General features: G+C 53.6%; 4 protein-coding genes and 2 pseudogenes across 4 annotated transcripts, besides 18 other annotated features; 3 read left to right on the plus strand and 3 right to left on the minus strand.

The window, feature by feature from the left end:
* Positions 1-2,102: a sequence feature (heterozygous, non-Esmeraldo-like haplotype).
* Positions 2,103-3,345: a sequence feature (areas merged during assembly that could not be assigned to a particular haplotype. This can correspond to areas where the two haplotypes were merged or to regions with more than two copies in the genome that were merged during assembly.).
* Positions 3,346-3,520: a sequence feature (areas merged during assembly that could not be assigned to a particular haplotype. This can correspond to areas where the two haplotypes were merged or to regions with more than two copies in the genome that were merged during assembly.).
* Positions 3,521-3,843: a sequence feature (areas merged during assembly that could not be assigned to a particular haplotype. This can correspond to areas where the two haplotypes were merged or to regions with more than two copies in the genome that were merged during assembly.).
* Positions 3,765-4,268, plus strand: Tc00.1047053511607.30 (mucin TcMUCII, putative; the record flags this gene model as incomplete). Its single annotated transcript, XM_805264.1, has 1 exon — positions 3,765-4,268. The coding sequence occupies one exon, from the start codon at positions 3,765-3,767 to the stop codon at positions 4,266-4,268; it is 504 nt and encodes a 167-aa protein (XP_810357.1).
* Positions 3,844-3,878: a sequence feature (areas not merged during assembly with more than two copies in the genome that could not be assigned to a particular haplotype).
* Positions 3,879-4,725: a sequence feature (heterozygous, non-Esmeraldo-like haplotype).
* Positions 4,041-4,092: a microsatellite.
* Positions 4,575-4,606: a microsatellite.
* Positions 4,726-4,879: a sequence feature (areas not merged during assembly with more than two copies in the genome that could not be assigned to a particular haplotype).
* Tc00.1047053511607.40 (mucin-associated surface protein (MASP), putative) lies at positions 4,801-5,988 on the plus strand (the record flags this gene model as incomplete). Its single annotated transcript, XM_805265.1, has 1 exon — positions 4,801-5,988. The coding sequence occupies one exon, from the start codon at positions 4,801-4,803 to the stop codon at positions 5,986-5,988; it is 1,188 nt and encodes a 395-aa protein (XP_810358.1).
* Positions 4,880-5,134: a sequence feature (areas merged during assembly that could not be assigned to a particular haplotype. This can correspond to areas where the two haplotypes were merged or to regions with more than two copies in the genome that were merged during assembly.).
* Positions 5,135-6,105: a sequence feature (heterozygous, Esmeraldo-like haplotype).
* Positions 6,106-6,495: a sequence feature (areas not merged during assembly with more than two copies in the genome that could not be assigned to a particular haplotype).
* Positions 6,496-7,292: a sequence feature (heterozygous, non-Esmeraldo-like haplotype).
* On the plus strand, positions 7,285-10,029 carry Tc00.1047053511607.60 (annotated as a pseudogene).
* Positions 7,293-21,437: a sequence feature (areas not merged during assembly with more than two copies in the genome that could not be assigned to a particular haplotype).
* Positions 10,159-10,224: a sequence feature (T-rich).
* Tc00.1047053511607.90 lies at positions 14,020-14,898 on the minus strand (annotated as a pseudogene).
* Positions 14,214-14,337: a sequence feature (CT-rich).
* Positions 15,089-15,154: a sequence feature (A-rich).
* On the minus strand, positions 15,380-15,964 carry Tc00.1047053511607.100 (mucin TcMUCII, putative; the record flags this gene model as incomplete). The annotated part of the gene is made up of 1 exon (XM_805266.1): positions 15,380-15,964. One exon carries the CDS (start codon positions 15,962-15,964, stop codon positions 15,380-15,382), a length of 585 nt encoding a protein of 194 aa, XP_810359.1.
* Positions 19,584-20,813, minus strand: Tc00.1047053511607.110 (mucin-associated surface protein (MASP), putative; the record flags this gene model as incomplete). The annotated part of the gene is made up of 1 exon (XM_805267.1): positions 19,584-20,813. The coding sequence occupies one exon, from the start codon at positions 20,811-20,813 to the stop codon at positions 19,584-19,586; it is 1,230 nt and encodes a 409-aa protein (XP_810360.1).
* Positions 21,045-21,065: a sequence feature (AT_rich).

A 21,437-nucleotide genomic window follows, 5' to 3' on the forward strand; every position in this document is an offset into this window, starting at 1 on the left:
CACTCCAATCCACGGCAGCAGGCACACACACACACAGCCCTGCCGCAGCACCAACACACAGATGGAAGAGGGAGAAGCAAACAGGAGCGGCACACAAGGCTCCACCGCATGCACATACGGCGAGAGCGGTCCGTCGTGTCTGCACCCCTCACGGAGGGTACGCACACATACATGAGGAGGTGCAGCGCACACAGCAACACAAAAGCAAAGTAACAATAAAAAAAAGGAGATCCCCGCACACCACGTGGATTGTTGGCCCACAAGAAGTGCAGCCAATATTTATCATAAAAACTGTTCGGTTGCCTTCGGCCTTCGTCCACATTCGGCGCACTCCACTTCATGCAGGCCCGGCCACCACTGCAGCAGCCGCACACGCAAAAACAAGCGCAAGGAATGGAATAATACAAGCAAAGTTCTAGTTGTGTTTCTGTTTGGATGTTGGCAGATGTGTGCACATGTTTTGTTCGTTTTGTTTTTTCATAGGGCAAACCTTCATGCCTGCATCGTGTGATTTGATTTCTGCAGGGCGCACAATTATTTTTTTTCTGGTGGATGTTTCTTGTGTTGGTGCAGCCAACAATTCGTTTGTGTTGTTCCTGCCTTTCGCTGGTAAAGTGCTGCAATAGATGCTTGTTTTTCCTTTCGTTGCTGTGGCACCTGATTCCTCACCGCAATAAACGGTGGAGATGAAAATATGTGAGTGGACTCCCACACACCAGAACGCACCTTCGCTCCTATTTATTGGTGCATGGAAGGGCATGTGTGTTTGGTGGTGTCTCGTCCATATATTTTGTGGGTGTACATTCCCCTGCAGGCTGAGGGCGGGATGACGCTCCGTCGCGGTGCACTTCCCTCGCATGCCGCCCACTGTGATTCATCATGCATCACCCCCTCACATATTCCGTGGTGCCACACCGCTGATATTATTGCAGCCGCTGTGATTCCGCATATTTCACGCATTTGATTGTGCCACAATACATCCGCTCGTGTGGCCGCCGCATCCAAACAGCGGTGTCCAACACCGTGAGCGGCATTCCACATCCCTGCATGTCCCAACGCAGTGGTGTTGGACTGTCAGCCAGGCGTCAGACAACAGGAGAGTCTTGTGCTGGCAGTACAACACACGGAGCTGCAGTGAATGACTCGGGCGGCGACGCATCTATTCGTCGCAAAGCAGTGAAAAGAGGCCATACAAAATAATGCCGGCTGCATTCACGACACCACATCCACAGCCAAAGCATGCGACGTGATGTGTGTTTCACTGGTGCTGTGAAATGCCTGCAGACGACGTCACTAGTGGAGGCATGCCACCCATGATCAGCGGACAGACATTAATTGGCATGGGAGGCCACAAAAGGCAGCAACGACGCCAGCAGCAGGAGCAGCTCTCTCTCTCTTTGTTGTCTCCGAGAAGTAAATATTCCACCAGCCGCAGCTGACTGTGCCATCGTGACACTCCATGCACGTCGTGGCTGCGTCAACACATCCTGTTCCCTGCTGCGCCTCAAAAGATGCCTCACTCCGTCCACTAAGTGCATCGGTGTGGGCCATGCCTGGGCTGTTCGTGAGGACCACAACGATGTAAGGGTCACCGAGTCGCAGCACGTTTGCTGTGACGTTGTTGCATGGCACCTGCACACACACACAGCGCCTGCATCCCTCCCTTTTGTGTCCGCCCTCTGCCGGAGTGGCCACACACACACGGGCAGCAGCAAAATCACTTCACCCTCGACAATCCAAAGTCAACACCAACATCCCTCGCGACGCAAAGATCTCAGTTGCCAGCACGGGCCTCCTGCCGCTCTGCCATCGACGCTGAAACACGGCACAGTGCACGCACTTATTTTCCTCGTGTGCAGTCAGCCGTTTGTTTCACACATTCTTCGATGGGTTGACGTCCATAAAAGCACGCCACAAAAAGCCACTGTGATCGCACAAGCTCTTGCGATGGGCGTCGGTGTGTGCATGGATCCGCTGCTCACACGTGCTGGCGGGCAGCCTGCAGCCGGTGCCCTCGTGCCAGTCCATCGGCTCCAGCACGGAAAAGAGAAAACGGCCCATTCCCGATGCACTTATTCCCACCAGCAGCACCAACACGCTGGTCGCCAGCCGTCATTCCTCAGCACATCCAGGAATGCTGAAAAGTGACGTGGAACTGTCAGCCAGCAATGCCACAATCCCGCACACATGTCGGCTCCACCAGAGAAGACACACAAATCACAAACAACACCCTTCACATGTCATCCGAACATCATTCCGACACACCGCGACACGCAAAACAGAAGTATTCGTCACCCCAACGCACCTCCCCACACAATCACATAGTCCACGCACCACGCACGGCAGCAGCTCACACCAGTCTAAACAAATGTTCTTCGGATCAGTGTTATCCACGTGCTGCGGCGGGAAATTAAAAAAAGAGACGAGCCGCCAAACCCCAAAAGACTGCCACGACTGGCCGCAATTCAACGGAACGCAGACACTCAAAGGAATTCAGTTCTAATGCCCTCAATCTCCCACCCTCTCCCACAAAAGCTGCAAAAGATTGAAAACAAACGCACTGTTAAATAAAGCCGCCGTGCAACACAAAACAAAGCCACAATGCCTCCTGTTGCCATCCGGGCCGTTGTTGTCGCCTTCGCGGTGACAGGCGCCAATCTTTTATTCTAAGTGACGCTGTGCGTCCGCACGCGCCATGCGGATCACAAGTAACTCCTTCTATGTCGGTGGCGCAGTCCCTTCCCAACCGAGGATGACGGCCCGCCTCCGCCGGAGCTTCTTCCCGACGTGAGCACCGCAACTCCTTGCTGACCAGCGAGCGGCGGATTGACGTCCTCCTGCCCAACCTGCAGTAGAACGCGCTCTTCCGTCCACAGTATGAGGGCACATGCTCGACGTGCTCGGCCTGGCGTTCCGATAATTGGAGATGGCCTCACATGCGGATGCCAAAATGGCGCCACCGTCTTCCTAACAGGCGCCTCGCGCGCAGGTCGCCACCGAAGTTGCCAGGCATGCCAGCAGGCAACACACGCAGGAAGCACAAACGCGTGTACTCGAGATGGACCAGGCGCTTCCGCCACCGCCTCATCACGGAGGCCACGTGCTGCTGATCCCCGACGGACCACGGGAGACTCCGCTTCATCCACTGCGGGAATGCCCTCGTCGTTGGGAACTGGGACTGCGACTGTTTTGGACTGCCCCAGCCCGCACGACGGCCCGTTCGCGAAGGAATAATTGCCATTTTTGTACGGACCGCTCTTGCAATACTCACTCATTATTATAACAGTATCCAACAACAGCAAAATGACAATTTGCTTCCTGATGGATATTGGCTGCACTTCCCGTGGACCAACAATCCACGTGGTGTGCGGGGATCTCCTTTTTTTATTGCTACTTTGCTTTTGTGTTGCTGTGTGCGCTGCGCCTCCTCTTGTGTGTGTGCGTGCCCTCCGTGAGGGGTGCCGACACGACGGACCGCTCTCGCCGTATGTGCATGCGGTGGAGCCTTGCGTGCCGCTCCTGTTTGCTTCTCCCTCTTCCATCTGTGTGTTGGTGCTGCGGCAGGGCTGTGTGTGTGTGTGCCTGCTGCCGTGGATTGGAGTGTGTGTCGTGTGTGGTGTGCGGCGTACGGTGCATGCCTGGCTGCTGCCCTCTCATGTGGTGTGCCCTCTGTGTGTGTCTGCCGCACCTCTCGTCTCCCCTGTTGCTCTCCATGTCCCTCACTGTGCAGATCAGCTCCACACCACTGAACGACCACACTCACGATGATGACGATGTGCCGTCTGCTGTGCGCCCTGTTGGTGCTCGCCCTGTGCTGCTGCCCGTCCGTGTGCGTGACAACGACTGGTGGATTGAATAAAAATACGGATTTGTCATCCCCTCAGTCACAAGTGCAAGATCAGTCTGACGAGGAACAGGATTCAGAGACGGAGACCGTTGCGGAGCCGGAAGGTGACACAGGCGGTGACGAAGGATCAGGAAGTGAGGACCCTACCCTGCGAAAGACACAAGGGAGCTCTGTTGAGGTAAAGACACCAGATACGACGACGACCACAACAAAGGCACCAACCACGACGACCACGACCACTACAATAGAGGCACCAAGTAATACGGCCATGAATGCACGGGCACCAACCACGACCACGACAACGACTACAGAGGCACCGTCGCGTCTTCGCGAAGTCGACGGCAGCCTCAGCAGCTCTGCGTGGGTGTGTGCCCCGCTGGTGCTCGCAGTATCCGCGCTGGCGTACACCACTGTGGGCTGAAGAGGTGTTGCGGGCTGTGCGTGCCAGCACTCAAAGCCACGGGGACATGTGTACGTCTACTGTGGTTCGATGTATAAAGTAAGAGCAATTATGATGATCGTTTTTTTGTTTGCTTCCGCTGCCGTGCTGTGTGCTCCGCGTTGTGCCCGACATCCGTCACGTTGAACGCATCGCGGACACACTCATATGCACGACACGCATATAAGTGTTTGCGTGGACGCATTTTTCCGTGCTGGTGCATGCGCACTGGAGCCATTTGGGCGCAGTTTTTTGTATTTGTGTTTTGTTTTATTGATACTTGTTTACTTTTTTTTTTTTTTTTGTTTCTTTCTTGTTTTGTGTGTGTTTTTCTTCCTGTTAAATTTTTGCAGGGCGTTGTGTATTTTTTGCATTTTTATTGGTGCAATATTTCTTATGAAGCGTGCTGCTGCTGGTGGTGGTGTTTTTTACCGTGCCGTGTTTTTTGCTGCTTTCACTCTGCGTTGACGGGAAGTTAGTTTGTGCTGAAGGCTACACGCAAGTGACAGGAGTGATGATGGCGATGATGATGACTGGCCGTGTGCTGCTGGTGTGTGCCCTCTGCGTGCTGTGGTGCGGTGCTGCGGTGGTGGCGGCGGCCGATACTGGCGGTGTCGAAATGGAAGGGGCAGAAGGATCCGAGAGTTTACCCTCTGGACCTTCCGACGGTGATGAAGGTGGGAAACAGGAATCAGAGGGTTCAGTCCGGCAAGTGTCCGACACCGCAAATGAATCGTTTGTTGCAGTAGATGGAAAGAATTCCAAACAGCAGGATGGTGTAGTCACAACAACACCAACAAAACCTGAGAGAACGGACGGAGGAACGGAAACAGAAGAAATTAAACGTAAAGAACAAAAAGAGAACCCTGAAATTCCAAATAAAGATGACAAGACAACGCAATTAACATCGAGATCAGAAGAAAAAGAAGAAACGGCTCCGTCACCAGATGAAAAAGAAGAACCGCCAGCTGAACGAGGAAAAACACAAGGAGCTGCCCTACCAGGAGCATCACCAGGAGTACCGTCACGAGCACAAAATGAAAACTCAGCGGAAAATTTAACTGCAACACCAGGAGAAGAAAGAGTCCTTCCTGAAGATCATTCCGACCAGTCACAAGGAGGCAAAACTCCAGCAGACGGATTGGCAGCAGAAATGTCATCAAAGGAAAAAGGGAAAGCCCCAGAAGCACCACCATCACCACTTGAAAAAAATGAAAAACCAGAAGGAGATTTAAAGGCAACAACAAATACTGAAAAAAACAACCTTGAGAATCTCGCGTCCGTGAAAAAAACAGAAAGTATCCTGGAAGACAAGGAGGCAACAAGCAATCTACAAAAAGAAGGCCTTGCATCCACCACCGGCAACCAAGAGAGTGACCCATCGGACGGTTATGCCGAATCGACACCAACATCAATCTCAGCTGCCAGTAATGCTGCCAAAGATGACGCTGACACGGATACTGATAAAGGGATTCCGAATAATGATTCAGCCGCTGGTGTTGCAGCAACAGAAGGAAGACACCAAGATGAAAATAAAGAAGACAATAGGAAGGAAACAACACCACTCAGATCTGCCGCTATGATAAATGAAACAGCAACGGTTGGCGACAGTGACGGCAGCACCGTTGTCTCCCACACCACCTTCCCTCTTTTGCTTCTTTTTGTTGCGTGTGCGGCTGCTGCTGCGGTGGTGGCCGCGTGAGAGTGAGTGAGAGAGCGCCATGCACCGCCCGCACACACACTCGTCTTTCACCCACTCTCTGTGTGTGTCCCCTTGCATGGACTCTCGCCCTCACCTCATCCCACGAAGCACACACATAATGTGCCCATTGTATATATGCATGCACACCCATGCAGGCCCGTTGGTGCTCTCTTTTGCACGACACGCACCGCTGCCGTCCTGCCTGGCTGCATGGGCGGAGCACCGTAACTGTTTCTGTTTTGTTTCCATTGCTTTGAGTGGACGACCTCTCTCTCTTTCTCTCCCTGTGTGTGTGTGTTTTGCTTTACGGGAGCAATGAGAGTGTGTGCGCTGGTCGTCCCACGCTTCGGCTTTTTGTTTTCTTTTTCATTGTTTTGCGGTTGAGAGCACCCATTCCGCGGGCTGCGTGTGTGTGTGTGTGATGATATGAGTAATTTGCGTGTGTGCTATCTGCCTCTCTCTGCCGTTGCTTTTCTTTGGAATCTCTTGTGGCGCACAGCTGCTCTGCAAGTATAGGCGCTGACAAACATAAAAGCACATACGCACACGCCATATCGCTTACGCTGTGGAGCGGTGTGAACGCTGAGAGTGCACATACACATAAGATTGTGGCTGCGGCTGTTTCTGCGAGGAGGGAGGGAGTCTGCAACTGATCTTTTTGTCCGTGATGCGGGCGTGGTACTGGCGCGCGCAACTATTGGTTTGTGCGGTGTGGCATTGATGGTGTCTGAGAAGAATGCCTATCGATTCCCGTCCAACAGCTGCACCTGCCGACGTGTCTCTCTTTTAGTGTTTTTGCCGACGGAGGATTCTCCGGCTGTGCGGGGTGATGTGCGACAGCGTCGGTGCGCTGGAGGAGACAGCGGTGAAAGGAATGGCGGCAGTGCGTCGGTGGTGCGAAGGGCGGCTGTGCCCTTTTGCATTCCGCAGGTCTATTTGTGTGTGGGCGTTTCTCGGTGTGTGCTGACGCTCGGGGAATAACGACGCACCCGCAGTGACTCCTGCTGGTGGTGACGGTCGCTGTGTGTTTCCGGTGCACTGTTCATTCGTCTCCTGTTCCGTGTGTCTGTGTGCGTGAGTTGTTGTTGTTGGGAGTGACTGCGATGCGGATGATGCCATTTACTTTGCATGGGTGACGGTTTTCCCCTCTTTTTTTGACATGTTTTTTGTTTATCTTTTAATAACTGACTCATGCACTAGGAAAGAAGGAACACAAGCGCTAAACGCTACTATGAAATTCGAAGGCTCCTAAAGGACCAACAACAGCACACACACCGCCCACACACACATATTTATATGCTCTCACGTGTTGCTGCAGTGAAGGCACCCCGCACACACAACCGTCGCCGCGTGACCGGATCCAGCGGAAGGAAGAGGGAAGGAAGAGAGAGTGAGCCGCAGAGGCCTAACATGTCTCGGCGTGTGTTTACTTCCGCGGTGCTGCTCCTCCTCGTCGTGATGATGTGCTGCTGCACCGGCGGAGCTGCATCCAGTAAGGACGTGCCGTCAGCTCCGGGATCTTCAAAGGAGGAACGTTATTTTTGGAGAGACGTGAAAGATGGAGAAACAGTGCGTTTGCTCCGTGTTCCCAGTCTTGTTGAGATGGATGGCGAAGTGTTTGCCGTTGCCGAGGCGCAGTGCACGGAAGCCGGCAAGAACGGCTTTACTGGGATTGCCTCGGAGCTCCTGGTATCGGCTGATCAAGAAAGCCTAAAAGGGGAGTTGGATACAACTGCAGTAAAGACACAAGTGCTGGAGGAATGTCCATCCGATAACGCGAATCGTGCCTGCCGTATAGCAGATCAGGCTGTCTCCCAAGGAGTGAAGAGGGTACATGTGAGCCGACCGACAACAGTTGTGAAGGGAAGTGATATTTAAATGCTTGCTGGAAACTACAGTTGGACACTTAACGCTGCTGATCAGGCAGCCGACTGGGGACTCATGCTGGTGAAAGGGAACGTCAGTAAGAAGGATGGCGAAAAGAACAGAATTTATTGGAGTGACAATTACGTTATCCCGTGGAGTCATAAAGACAATCAAAAAGAACCCTTGAAACGACTGGTTGGCAGCGGTGGATCGGGCGTTAAGATGGAGGACGGTACGCTTGTGCTTCCGCTGGAAGGCACGAAGAAGGGAAAGAAGGAGAAAAAGGACGCAGAAGAGGATGGAAAGACCGTTTCGCTGATCATACGCTCCTTGGATGCTGCGGGTTGGACGCTGTCGAAGGGGATGTCTGACGATGGCTGCAGCGATCCCTCCGTCGTGGAGTGGGGGAAGGACAAAAAACTCATCATGATGACAGCGTGTGGTGATGGCCGCCGCAGGGTGTACGAGTCCGTTGACAAGGGGGATTCGTGGACGGAGGCACTCGGGACACTCTCGCGCGTGTGGGGCAACAAACACGAGGAACAGACGAAACGTGTTGCGAGCGGGTTCATCACAGCGAAGATTGAGGACAGGAATGTGATGCTCGTTACTCTGCCGGTGTATGCCAATAAGGCTGAGAGCGAAGAAAATGGAAAGGAAAAGGGTGAACTCCATCTTTGGCTGACGGACAATACGCACATTGCTGATATTGGGCCGGTATCCGTGGAAGGAGACGATGAGGTTGTCGCCAGCTCCCTGCTGTACAAAAGTGGAGGTAATAATGAGTTGGTTGCACTGTACGAGAAGAAGAAGGGCGATGAGGAGAAATCACTCGGTATGGTCTCTGTGCGTCTGACTGCGCAGCTGCAGCGGGTGAAGGATGTGCTGAAGACGTGGAAGAAAGTGGACGAACGTGTCTCCAAGCTGTGCACCACTTTAAATGCTGAGGAGGATCCCTCAGCTGACACTGCCTGCAGCGCTGTTAAGATCACGGCTGGGCTGGTTGGCTTTTTGTCCGGCAACTTCTCTGGTGACACATGGAGGGACGAGTACCTTGGGGTGGATGCCACAGTAAAGAACGGTGCAGCAGCGGTAACGGAGGCCTCCGATGGTTTGACCTTCCAGGGAGCGTGGGCGGAGTGGCCCGTTGGCAGTCAGGGGGAGAATCAGCTGTACCACTTTGCGAACTACAACTTGACTCTTGTGGCGACGGTGTCCATCGACGGTGTGCCGGAGGGAGATACTCCCATTCCTTTGATGGGTGTGCAGATGAAGGGTGCAGGGAATTCTGTATTCTTGGGACTGTCGTACAACAACAAAAATAAGTGGCAGTTGCGGTGCGGTGAAAGAACGAACGAGGAACTCAGCAGCATTGGGAGACCGGAGACAAGACGCCACGTGGTAATTTTGCTACGGAAGGCATCCAGGGCTCCGCGTACGTCGATGGTCAGCGTGTGGGGAATGAAGAATGTGAATTGAAAGATGCGGAATTGGAATTGGTATCACACTTCTACATTGGAGGGGATGGAGGCAGCGCAGAGAACACAGAAAGTCGAGAAGGCGTGTCTGTGACTGTGAAGAACGTCCTGCTGTACAACCGCCCGTTGAGCTCCGAAGTGATTGGCGTCCTTAACCCGAATAAAGTCACCATTCAACTGTTGAAGGATAAGTCGTCGGAGCCTTCACCAGTTTCTTCTGATTCCGTTAATCCTAACACCTCTCCGGCTACCGCAGATGCTCAGCAAACCGGAACTTTGTCTATTCCTGACGGAAAACATCTGACGGAACAGGGACAATCGATGGGGAGCAGTAATGCGGGCAGTGGCGGTGCATCCACAACAGCGGTGTTCACTATAACTACTCCTTCAGCAGGAGAGGAGTCCGTAGTGCAGGTGGCGTCAGGATCATCTTCTGATGGACATAAAAATGTGGGTGGCGGTTCTTTTTCTGATGGCGACCCAACGGTGGAGACAAGAGAAGGAGGAACGAATGGGCAGGAGGAGGAGGTTAATACACAGGTCAGGGACGTAAATGCCACGGCACTCAGCAGCAACCTCGGAAATGTGTCGCAAGGAAATAACAGCGATGCCGGCACCATGCGTGAGAGCGGACTGCTGCCATCGCTGCTTCTTCTGCTGTTGGGACTGTGGGGGTTTGCGGCTCTGTGAGGAGTGACTGGCTGCCGCGTGGGGCACCTGCGGCATCCCCAGCACGGAATTAATTCCAAGAACTAACTTTTTCCTTAAGATAATTTCTAATTTCTTGCTTTCTGTTTGTTTTATTGCTGTTCTTTTTTTATAAATGTTTGTTTTATTGTTTTTTTTTTTTTTTTTTTTTTCTTCTTACTCCCCATCTTTTTTTTTTTTTTTTGCTTTTGGGGGCAATCACTATGGACACGTTTTTCCTTTTTTACTCTTCCCTCTTTTAATTGTTTCTTCTGCACTCTTCCTGTGAGGGGTGCCGTGTGTTTCCCGCCCAACTGCTCCACTCGCACACCCACCGACACGCTCATGACGACGGCCCTGTGCGCCTCGCCTGCTGCACGCATGAGGAGGGGCCGCGACGAACGGCGCGCCGAGGGAGCCGTGACGTGTGGGCGTGCGACGAGGGCCTGTGGGGCGGAGCACACATTTCTTTCCCTCTAGTTTTGTTTTCTTTTTTGCGGCCAGGGCGGGCAAACACCCGCAGAGCCACACACACAGCCACACCCTGCCGCCGTGTTTTTCTTTTATTTATTCGATGGATGTGTGCTGCCACCGTGCGTGATTGTTGAGGTTGGGGCCGTGCCGCATGTATCGGTGCCGTCCAGCTGTGCCTCTTGCTGTGTTGATGTGCCTCCATGTGCTCCTCTCCTCTTCTGCTTCTCCAGCACAGACATAAGTATTTGCGCAGTGCTCTGCAGGAATGCTCTTGGCGACGGTGGGACGTTGGCTTGCATCCCGTGCCGAAATGGCGAGGCCGCTGCGTGTGTGCGTGCGGTGGGAATCACGGTGCCATCGGATGGATATGTGTGGGACGCCTTTTGCATTGAGTTTGTGGCCGGCTGACGCGGCTGCACGATGCCCGCCATACGTGAAGGTGTTGCCTGCTCTTGGGGTCATTCTTCTCTTCCCCTTTTTTTTGCTCTGCCGGTGCGTGCGTTGCTCGGTGTGTGCTGACGCGTGACGGACGGTGCCACGATGGCCTCCTCTGGCAATGACAGTCGCTGTGCTCTCGGCACACATCCACACACTCTTCCTTGTCTCTCTGTGGGAGTGATTGCAGCAGAGCATTGCTGCCAGCGTGATGGGGATCACGACGGCGTCACCCCTCGAGAAGGTCTCGCGCTCTGTTGGTTGTGGAGCGGCGAGGCGGTTTGCCTCGGATCGACTGAGAGAAGCGCACAGTCGTTTCGTTGCGGTCACTCCGTCGGCATCACCCGCTGCTGTGGTGTCCGCAGGAGCCGCAGCCCCGATGAGGATGGCCTCGTGGTTATCTGGCAGCCCAGAACTTCAGGCCCTTCGCCCTTCAGGATTGCCCTTGCAGCACGACTGGTGCAGCACCGGCCAGGCATCGTACTTCTCCAGGAGTGCAGGCACCAGAGTGCTCCAGTGACGAGGCTCGTTGGCTGCAGCGACTTCCACCAGGCCTGCAGTGGGCGTGCCGGTGGCGTGGCCTTCGTGGTGCGCCACACCTTGCCGTGCGAGCGCCTGTTGCTCGTGGCCCCAACTGCCTGGAGAGCACCGCCTTCCGCGTGCGCCCACCGGCCAGCCCCAGCATGCACGTGGTGAACCTCTGAAACCCTCCAACGGCAATTGCTCACGCTGCTCACTTTGCGAGCACCATTCGTCGCTTAGGCCCCGCAGCGCCTATTGCGGGCTACCCGAATTCACACCATGAGCTGCGGGACGGTCGCTCACCATCCACGACGGCAGGAGAGGACCTCGCCGCCACCCCATCCGGCATGGAGATTGAGCTGTCCGACGACCCGGCACAGCCAACGCGGATTAGCGGCGACAGCGTCTCGTTTCCCGATGTGACTGCGCAACGCGTACTGCGTGTCTCCCACTTGACGTCCAGCCGCTGCATGGAGTCGGACCACCATCTGCCATCCCACACTGCAGGGACGGAGGACGGCCTTCCGCGACAGACAGGCATGCTGCCACGAAGAAAACATGCCGCTTTGTCCTGCGCGAAGCCGACTGCGATGCTTCCACCTCGGCGTGTGCAACGCCCCTGTCCACTGTAATCACTTGGTTGGAGATGCACTGAGGCACCGTGCGAGTGGCAGCCGTAACAGTCCCACAGGAATGTGGACGGACGGAATGGAGCAGGCCAAGTGTGTTGCAGCGGCAGCCTGCCCCGAGCTGAAATGCACCGCAAACGGGAGGACCGCAATCATGTCCTTCGCCGTGGCTTCTCCATGCTGCTAGAGGTCCGTGCGAAACAGCTTGGTGCCCTCTCGAGCTCAGGCCTGTGATGCCCTGAGGCATGGCGGCGCCACGTCCCTGCCCTCTGGGATCGGCCGTGCTGCGGTACTGCTGGGACCGCGTCTGTGCTCTGTCTCGGCCGTAACCTCTTCCCGACGTGAGCACCGCCACTCCTTGCCGACCAACAAGCGGCTGGTTGACGTCCTCCTGCCCACTCCTCGGCAGACCGGCACGCGCCACGCAGATTGCAAGTGACTTTTTATCTCGGTGGTGCCGTCCCTCTCACACTGAAGAGGCAGGACCACCCCGACCTCCTCCGAAACCTCCACCTGGCGTGTCGACGGCACCTCCTCGTAGAACGACGAGCAGCAGATCAACGTCGCCCTGCCCAATCGGCAGCAGCGTCTTCTCGTCCGTCCACAATATGAAGGCACACGCCCGACGTGTCCACTCTGGCACTCCAATCGCTGAGAAGGCATCGCATTTGGATTCTGCGACAGCTCCACCGTATTCCCAAGAAGTGCCTCACGCGCAGTTCGCTAGCAAAAATGTCAAGCGTATCAACGGGCAAAAAACGGACAGCGCAACTCCGCAAGCTACAATGACAGCCGTAGCCCTTCAGCCACTCCTATACTGCAACCACCACCAGCCGCTGAGCCGCCTGACGGTCCACGGGAGGCCCTGCCGCACATGCTGTGGGAATGCACCCGTCCTCGACAACTGAGCATCCGACTATTGGGAACACCACCTCTCGCACGATAGCACCGTTTAGGGGTAAAAACTGGCCACGTTTCTACGGACAGTCCTCAGCCTATCAACGAATATTGGCCGCAACGTATAACAAAAAGAAAAATTCCCTTTTCCTCAGTAGAAAAAAACGTCACCTTCACACTCGCAATTGCCACCAATGAATTCATTGCGTAATACCGCTCTGAGCTGCAATAATTCCTGGCATCATCCAGCTCCCTTGTGGACACATTGACGCGGGTGGGCACCCATCCATTCCTCCCAACGACGATGCATGTCTGCAACGTACCCTCTGCTCCAAAAGGACACTTCCCTCAGCACAGCCGGGATCGACCTCGCGCTGGCGGCACGCACCGCTTTGTCAGAGGAGCAGGAGTACGTCAGGGTGACAGCAAAGCACCCGCATGCACAACACATCACAGGCATCATCACAAGCAGAAGCACTGGAGGCCGCAGGGTGAAGTGGACCAACTGACGCACGGCATACGTATAAAAAACTTATTGGCTTCACAAGGATACAAAACACTCACACTCTCCTCGTAAAAAATAAAAGGAAATAATAAATTCATGCGTCCGCAGTCAACGCATGCCGCAAATCAAAAAAAAAGCAGAATGGGTGCACTCAACCACAACACAAGTAAAACATAAAAAAAAAAACAAGAAAAGCCAAGGGGTGGGACGACCAGCGCACACACTCTCATTGCTCCCGTAAAGCAAAACACACACACAGGGAGAGAGAGAGAGGTCGCCCACTCAATGCAATAAAAACAAAACAGAAACAGTTACGGTGCTCCGTCCATGCAGCCAGGCAGGACGGCAGCGGTGCGTGTCGTGCAAAAGAGAGCACCAACGGGCCTGCATGGGTGTGTATGCAATATATACAATGGGCACATTATGTGTGTGCTTCGTGGGATGAGGTGAGGGCGAGAGTCCATGCAAGGGGACACACACAGAGAGTGAGTGAAAGACGAGTGTGTGTGCGGGCGGTGCATGGCTCTCTCTCCCTCACTCTCACGCGGCCACCACCGCAGCAGCAGCCGCACACGCAACAAGAAGAAGAAGAAGCAAAAGAGGGGAGGTGGTGTGGGAGACCGCGGTGCTGCCGTCACTGTCGCCAGTTGAAGCGGTGGCATTTGTACCAACGGCAGCTTCGTTTTTTGTGGGTTCTTCGCCGTTTTTCGCAGCATTTTCATGCTGTTGATGTTGTTTTTCCTCTTGTTCTTTTTCTTGTTTTATGCTCTCTTCGTGCTCTTCTTCCTGCTGTTCCTGTTTTTTTTTGCTGATCTCGTATTTCTTCTTGTAGATGCTCTCCTTCCCGTTCCTCTTCATGTAGATGCTCTTGATTTTGTCCAGACTGGTGTTCGACTGAATTATCGTGATTTTGGGGTGCTTTTTTTGCTTCATCTTCACCGACTGTTGTAACTCGCAATGCTTCGTTTTCTGTTTCTAAAAGAGGACGAGGAGCAGGCTCATTTTTACCTCCAGAAGAACCCGAAGGAATTTCATCGGTGCCACCACCTCCAAGAGAAGTTCCACCACCACCAGGAACCCCGGCACCAGCAGCACCAGCAGCATCAGCGGGACCAGCGGGACCAGAAGCGTTGGAAATTTCACTTGAACCCAAATCGTTCTGCATTGTAACAGAATTAATTTCTTCACCCGACGCCTCAACGGCAGTAACGGGCAACGTTGACCGCAATGGCGCCGTAATCCCCGGTTTATTACATCCGCTCGACACATGAGACAAACCCGTGCCCAACTCTCCCGACGTCGTACAACCACCCACTGCGTTGCTGTCGCGGTCCCTCGCATAAACTCCGCCGGCACCGCACCACAGCGCGCAGAGGGCACACACCAGCAGCACACGGCCAGTCATAACCATCGCCATCACTCCTGTCACTTGCGTGTAGCCTTCAGCACAAACTAACTCCCCGTCAACGCAGAGTAAAAGCAAAAAGAGAAAAGAGAGACACGGCACACAACCACGCACAGCGACAAATGGCAATGCACACACCAGGAGGTAGTTGAAATCAGTGGAAGGGCAAAAAACGCACGCAGCCCCGCAGCAATTAGTCGGCAAAAAAAAAAAAAAAACAATTAAAAAACACTAATAAACAAACAGCAATAAAGTAAATAAAAAAAAAGGGAGCTGCACAGCATGGCTCCAGTGCGCATGCATGTGAGTGTGTCCGCGATGCGTTCCACGTGACGGATACAGGGAGCCACAACGCGGAGCACACAGCACGGCAGCGGAGGCAACTAAAGCAAAACACAATCATTATTTTCTCTTACTTTATACATCGGACCACAGTAGACGCGCACAAATCCCCGCGGTTGAGTGCTGGCACGCAAAGCCCGCATACACCTCTTCAGCCCACAGCGGTGTACGCCAGCACGGATAAGGCGAGCAGCAGCGGGGCACACACCCACGCAGAGCTGCTGAGGCTGCCGTCGATTTCGCGAAGACGTGACGGTGCGAGGGTGGTCGTCGTGGTTGGCGCCTCTGTGGTTGTAGTACTTGGTGGCTCTGGCGCAGTGGTAGTCGTGGTTGTCGTGGTGCTTGGTGCCTCTGTTGTAGTGGTCGTCGTGGTCTTCTCGAAAGGATCGTCAGGTTTCTTAACTGCTTGTTCTGCGGATGGATTCTTGTCACTTGTTGTCTCTATCATAGCGTTCTCAACTTCTGCCGCTAACGCATTGGGCTTGGCATTTAATTGCGATACAGGACCGATCGTACCTTCTTCATCTCCATGTACGACAGGATTTCCCTTGTCCCCACCGGACTCCTTACCTTGAGGACCCTGAGTGACCGGTATCCTCACGGTTGGTGCCTGTGTTTTAGTCGTCGTGGTCTTCTGGGAAGAAGCTTGAACTTTCGGAGCATCTGATGCACACATAGACGGGCAGCAGCACAGGGCGAGCACCAACAGGGCGCACAGCAGACGGCACATCGTCATCTTCGTGAGTGTGGTCGTTCAGTGGTGTGGAGCTGATCTGCACAGTGAGGGACATGGAGAGCAACAGGGGAAACGAGAGGTGCGGCAGACACACACAGAGGGCACACCACATGAGGAGAGGGCAGCAGCCAGGCATGCACCGTACGCCGCACACCACGCACGACACACACTCCAATCCACGGCAGCAGGAACACACACACACAGCCCTGCCGCAGCACCAACACACAGATGGAAGAGGGAGAAGCAAACAGGAGCGGCACACAAGGCTCCACCGCATGCACATACGGTGAAAGCGGTCCGTCGTGACGGCACCCCTCACGGAGGGTACGCACACACACAAGAGGAGGTGCAGCGCACACAGCAACACAAAAGCAAAGTAGCAATAAAAAAAGGAGATCCACGCACACCACGTGGATTGTTGGTCCACGGGAAGTGCAGCCAATATTCATCACAAAAACAATTCAGTTGTGTTTGGCCTTCGTTCACATTCGGCGCACACCACTTCATGCAGGCCGGCCACCGCAGCAGCAGCAGCACACGCAAAAATAAGCGCAAGAAATGAAATAATGCAAGCAACCATTTATTTGTGTTTCTGTTTGGATGTTGGCAGATGCATGCATGCGTTGTTTTTTTTGTTTTTTTTTTTTTGCTTTGCGGAGTACACATCTTCATGCCTGGGTCGTGTGTTGGGGATTTCTGCAGGGTGCACAATTATTATTTCTTTCCTCTTGTGAATGTTTCTTGTGTTGGTGCAGCCAATAATTCGGTTTGTGTTGTTCCTGCCTTTCGCCGGTAAAGTGTTGCAATAGATGTTTTTGTTTTTCCTTTCGTTGCTGTGGCACCTGATTCCTCACCGTTTATTGCGGTGGAAACAAATAATATGTGAGTGGACTCCCACACACCAGAGCGCACCTTCGCTCCTATTTATTGGTGCATGGAAGGGCATGTGTGTGTTTGGTGGTGTCTCGTCCATATATTTTGTGGGTGTACATTCCCCTGCAGGCTGAGGGCGGGATGACGCTCCGTCGCGGTGCACTTCCCTCGCATGCCGCCCACTGTGATCCATCATGCATCACCCCCTCACATATTCCGTGGTGCCACACCGCTGATATTATTGCAGCCGCTGTGATTCCGCGTATTTCACGCATTTGATTGTGCCACAATACATCCGCTCGTGTGGCCGCCGCATCCAAACAGCGGTGCCCAACACCGTGAGCGGCATTCCACATCCCTGCATGTCCCAACGCAGTGGTGTTTGACTGTCAGCCAGGCGTCAGACAACAGGAGAGTCTTGTGCTGGCAGTACAACACACGGAGCTGCAGTGAATGACTCGGGCGGGGACGCATCTATTCGTCGCAAAGCAGTGAAAAGGAGTCAGGCAAAATAATGCCGGCTGCATTCAGAACACCACATCCACAGCCAAAGCATGCGACGTGATGTGTGTTTCACTGGTGCTGTGAAATGCCTGCAGACGACGTCACTAGTGGAGGCATGCCACCCATGATCAGCGGACAGACAATAATTGGCATGGGAGGCCACAAAAGGCAGCAACGACGCCAGCAGCAGGAGCAGCTCTCTCTCTCTCTTTGTTGCCTCCGAGAAGTAAATATTCCACCAGCCACAGCCCATTGTGCCATCGTGACACTCCATGCACGTCGTGGCTGCGTCAACACATCCTGTTCCCTGCTGCGCCTCAAAAGATGCCTCACTCCGCCCACTAAGTGCATCGGTGTGGGCCGTGCCTCGGCTGTTCGTGAGGACCACAACGATGTAAGGGTCACCGAGTCGCAGCATGTTTGTTGTGAAGTTGTTGCATGGCACCTGCCCACACACACGCAGCGCCTGCATCCATCCCTTTTGTGTCCGCCCTCTGCCGGAGTGGCCACACACACGGGCAGCAGCAAAATCACTTCACCCTCGACGATCCAAAATCAACACCGACATCCCTCGCGACGCAAAGATCTCAGTTGCCAGCACGGGCTTCCTGCCGCCCTGCCATCGACGCTAAAACACGGCACAGTGCACGCACTTATTTTCCTCGTGTGCAGTCAGCCGTTTGCTTCACACATTCTTCGATAGGCTGACGCCCAGAAAAGCACGCCACAAAAGGCCACTGTGATCGCACACGCTCTTACGATGAGCGTCGGTGTGTGCATGGATCCGCTGCTCACACGTGCTGGCAGGCAGCCTGCAGCCGGTGCCCTCGTGCCAGTTCATCGGCTCCAGCACGGAAAAGAGAAAACGGCCCATTCCCGATGCAATTATTCCCACCAGCAGCACCAACACGCTGGTCGCCAGCCGTCATTCCTCAGCACATCCAGGAATGCCGAAAAGTGACGTGGAGCTGTCAGCCAGCAATGCCACAATCCCACACACATGTCAGCTCCACCAGAGAAGACACACAAACTACAAACAACACCCTCCACATGTTTTCCGAACATCATTCCGACACACCGCGACACGCAAAACAGAAGTATTCGTCACTCCGATGCACCTCCCCACACAATCACATAGTCCATGCACCACGCACGGCAGCAGCCCACACGCGGTCAAACAAATGTTCCTCGGATCAGTGTTATCCACGTGCTGCGGTGGGAAGTAAACAAAAGAGACGGGCGGCCAAACCCCAAAAGACTGCCACGACTGGCCGCAACCCAACGGAACGCAGCCACTCAAAAGAATTCAGTCCTAATGCCCTCAACCTCCCACCTTCCCCCACAAAAGCTGCAAAAGATTGAAAACAAACGCACCGTCCAATATATTCTTTGTGCAACACCAAAAGAAGCCGCAGTGCCTTATGCTGTCCTCACAGTCCGTTGATGACGCCTGGATGCGGATGGGCACCCATCGGTTCTTGCAAGTGAGGCTGCACACCCGCGACGCATCTCCTGCGCTCTGAGAAACGCGTCCTTCACTATCACCAGAGACGCCAATGCGCCGTCGGTACGCACAACACTGTGAAGGAACGAAGGATACGTCAGGCTGACAGCAAGACATCCGCCGACAAATCACAGCGCAGAAATCATCACAAGCAGCGCCAAAAGACCGCAGGCCGCAGAGTAACGTGGATCAACGGACGCATGGTGTATGTGGAAGGAAAAACTTGGTGGCGTGACAAGGATGCGAGAGACTGACACTCTCAATCAGAAAGAAGCAACAAGAAAATATCGAAGAAAAGACATTTTGGACGTCCGCAGTCAAAGCAAGCCAAAAATAAATAAAAAACTGGAATGGGTGCACTCAACCACAACACAATAAAAGGAACAAAGCCGAAGCGTGGGACGACCAGCGCACACACTCTCATTGCTCCCGTAAAGCAAAACACACACACAGGGAGAGAGAGAGAGAGAGGTCGCCCACTCAAGGCAATAAAAACAAAACAGAAACAGTTACGGTGCTCCGCCCATGCAGCCAGGCAGGACGGCAGCGGTGCGTGTCGTGCAAAAGAGAGCACCAACGGGCCTGCATGGGTGTGCATGCAATGTATACAATGGGCACATTATGTGTGTGCTTCGTGGGATGAGGTGAGGGCGAGAGTCCATGCAAGGGGACACACACAGAGAGTGGGTGAAAGACGAGTGTGTGTGCGGGCGGTGCATGGCTCTCTCTCACTCACTCTCACGCGGCCACCACCGCAGCAGCAGCCGCACAAGCAACAAGAAGAAGAAGAAGCAAAAGAGGGGAGGTGGTGTGGGAGACCGCGGTGCTGCTGTCACTGTCGCCAGGTGTCACCGTATGATTTGTTTTGGCATCGGCAAGTCTTTCTGTTGTTTGTGGTGCTGCCACACTGGCTGTAAGAGTATCGTTGGTATTAACAGCTGCGGGGTCTTTGTGTGTTCCTTTTGTGTCAGGCCGTTGAGCATCATTGCCGTTCTTATCCGCATTTCTCTGAACATCACCACTGCCAATTGTAGGGATGGATGATGCTTTTGTGTCTGCTGGATGGCCGTTGGCTGTATTCTTCATCAAATCCGATGGGACCCTCTCTTTACTGTGTTGCTCTGCCTCATCATCCTTTGAAGGAGTTTTAGGTGCTTTATAGTCCGTTGCGGTTTCTGACGTTGTCGTCTTTCCAATTGTTGGTGTTGGAGTCTGCGTGTCTGTTGTTGCTGCTTGTGGATTTCCCTCTCCTGATGATAATTCCGTTGTTGATGCTTTTGACGACGGTGGCGGTACTGGTGTTGTTGGTTGTAATTGTGGTGTTGTTTTCAATGGCGGCGTTGGTTCTTTTGGTTGGTCGCTGAAACGGTCTCCCGTATCCACAGCACTCCGCAGTTTCTCGCGTTCAGTATTATCCTCACCAGTAACTCGAATTTCTGGTCTATCTTGTGTATTAGAAAGGCTTTCTTCTGCAATGGGCATTGGCTCCCCCGGTACTTCCACTTTGAGCAATACGGACGCCGCAGGATCGGTTGGTTCTAAATGCTGAACGGCTCGCTGAGATTCCATGTTTTGGGTGGATGACCCACCGCTGGGGGTCGTTGGAGCAACACCACCAGCAGGGGGACCAGATTGAATGACAAGACCAGCACCGTCACTTTCACCAGGCATGGCGGTGCCAACAACTGCACCTGAAGTTGAAATTGAATCATCCTCTTCCCTAAGAGGAACATCATCCTCACTAGCTTCAGCCTTTATAGCAGGAATAGGCAGTGCTGACCGTAAGGGCGGCGTAAGCGCAGCTTTATCACATCCGCTGGGCATATGGTACCAACTAGCACCCAACGCTCCCGACGCCATGCAGCCACCCAGTGCGTTGTTCTCGAATTCTCTCGCATAAACCCATCCGGCACCACACCACAGCACGCAGAGGGCACACACCAGCAGCACACGGCCAGTCATCATCATCGCTCCTGTCACTTGCGTGTAGCCTTCAGCACAAACTAACTTCCCGTCAACGCAGAGCAGAAGTAAGCAGAGAAAAAAGTAACACAGCCAAAGTAACAAACAGCAGCAGGAGCAGCACGCACGTCGAGGCAGAGGAAATCAGTACAATTGCAGAACTTGCACACCGCCCTGCAAACCAGAAGTTAAGCAATAAAAACAAGAAAAGAGTCGAGTGTCCGGCAGGACTCCCGGAATAAATAAATAAAATTTATTCGGCAGGACGTTTATTTCATGCGCCAAGCGGCAAAATAAGAGCATGTGTTTGTGTATACATATATTGCCTGCATTGAATAAATTTAAAAGAGATCTTGCTGTTCCACCAGCCCACACAACATCCTTCACACTTCATTGCGGCATCCGGCCTGTTCCTCCAATCCTCCTTTCGTGCAGTCCGTGGGACGCACAGCAATGAGGCCGGCACCGCGTGTGGGCAAAAAAAAAAAAAAAAGAGGAGAAACACGTCACTCATGACAGTGTGCAGCAGCCGACCATTAAATAAAGGAACAGCAAGGATACTTATCATTCCAAGAAAACAACAAAACCAACAGTAAAACGTAAATAATAAAAAAAAAACACGCATGCAAC

Source organism: Trypanosoma cruzi, genomic scaffold, assembly GCF_000209065.1.
Source record: "Trypanosoma cruzi strain CL Brener 1047053517145 genomic scaffold, whole genome shotgun sequence".
NCBI classification, from domain to species: Eukaryota; Euglenozoa; class Kinetoplastea; order Trypanosomatida; family Trypanosomatidae; genus Trypanosoma; species Trypanosoma cruzi.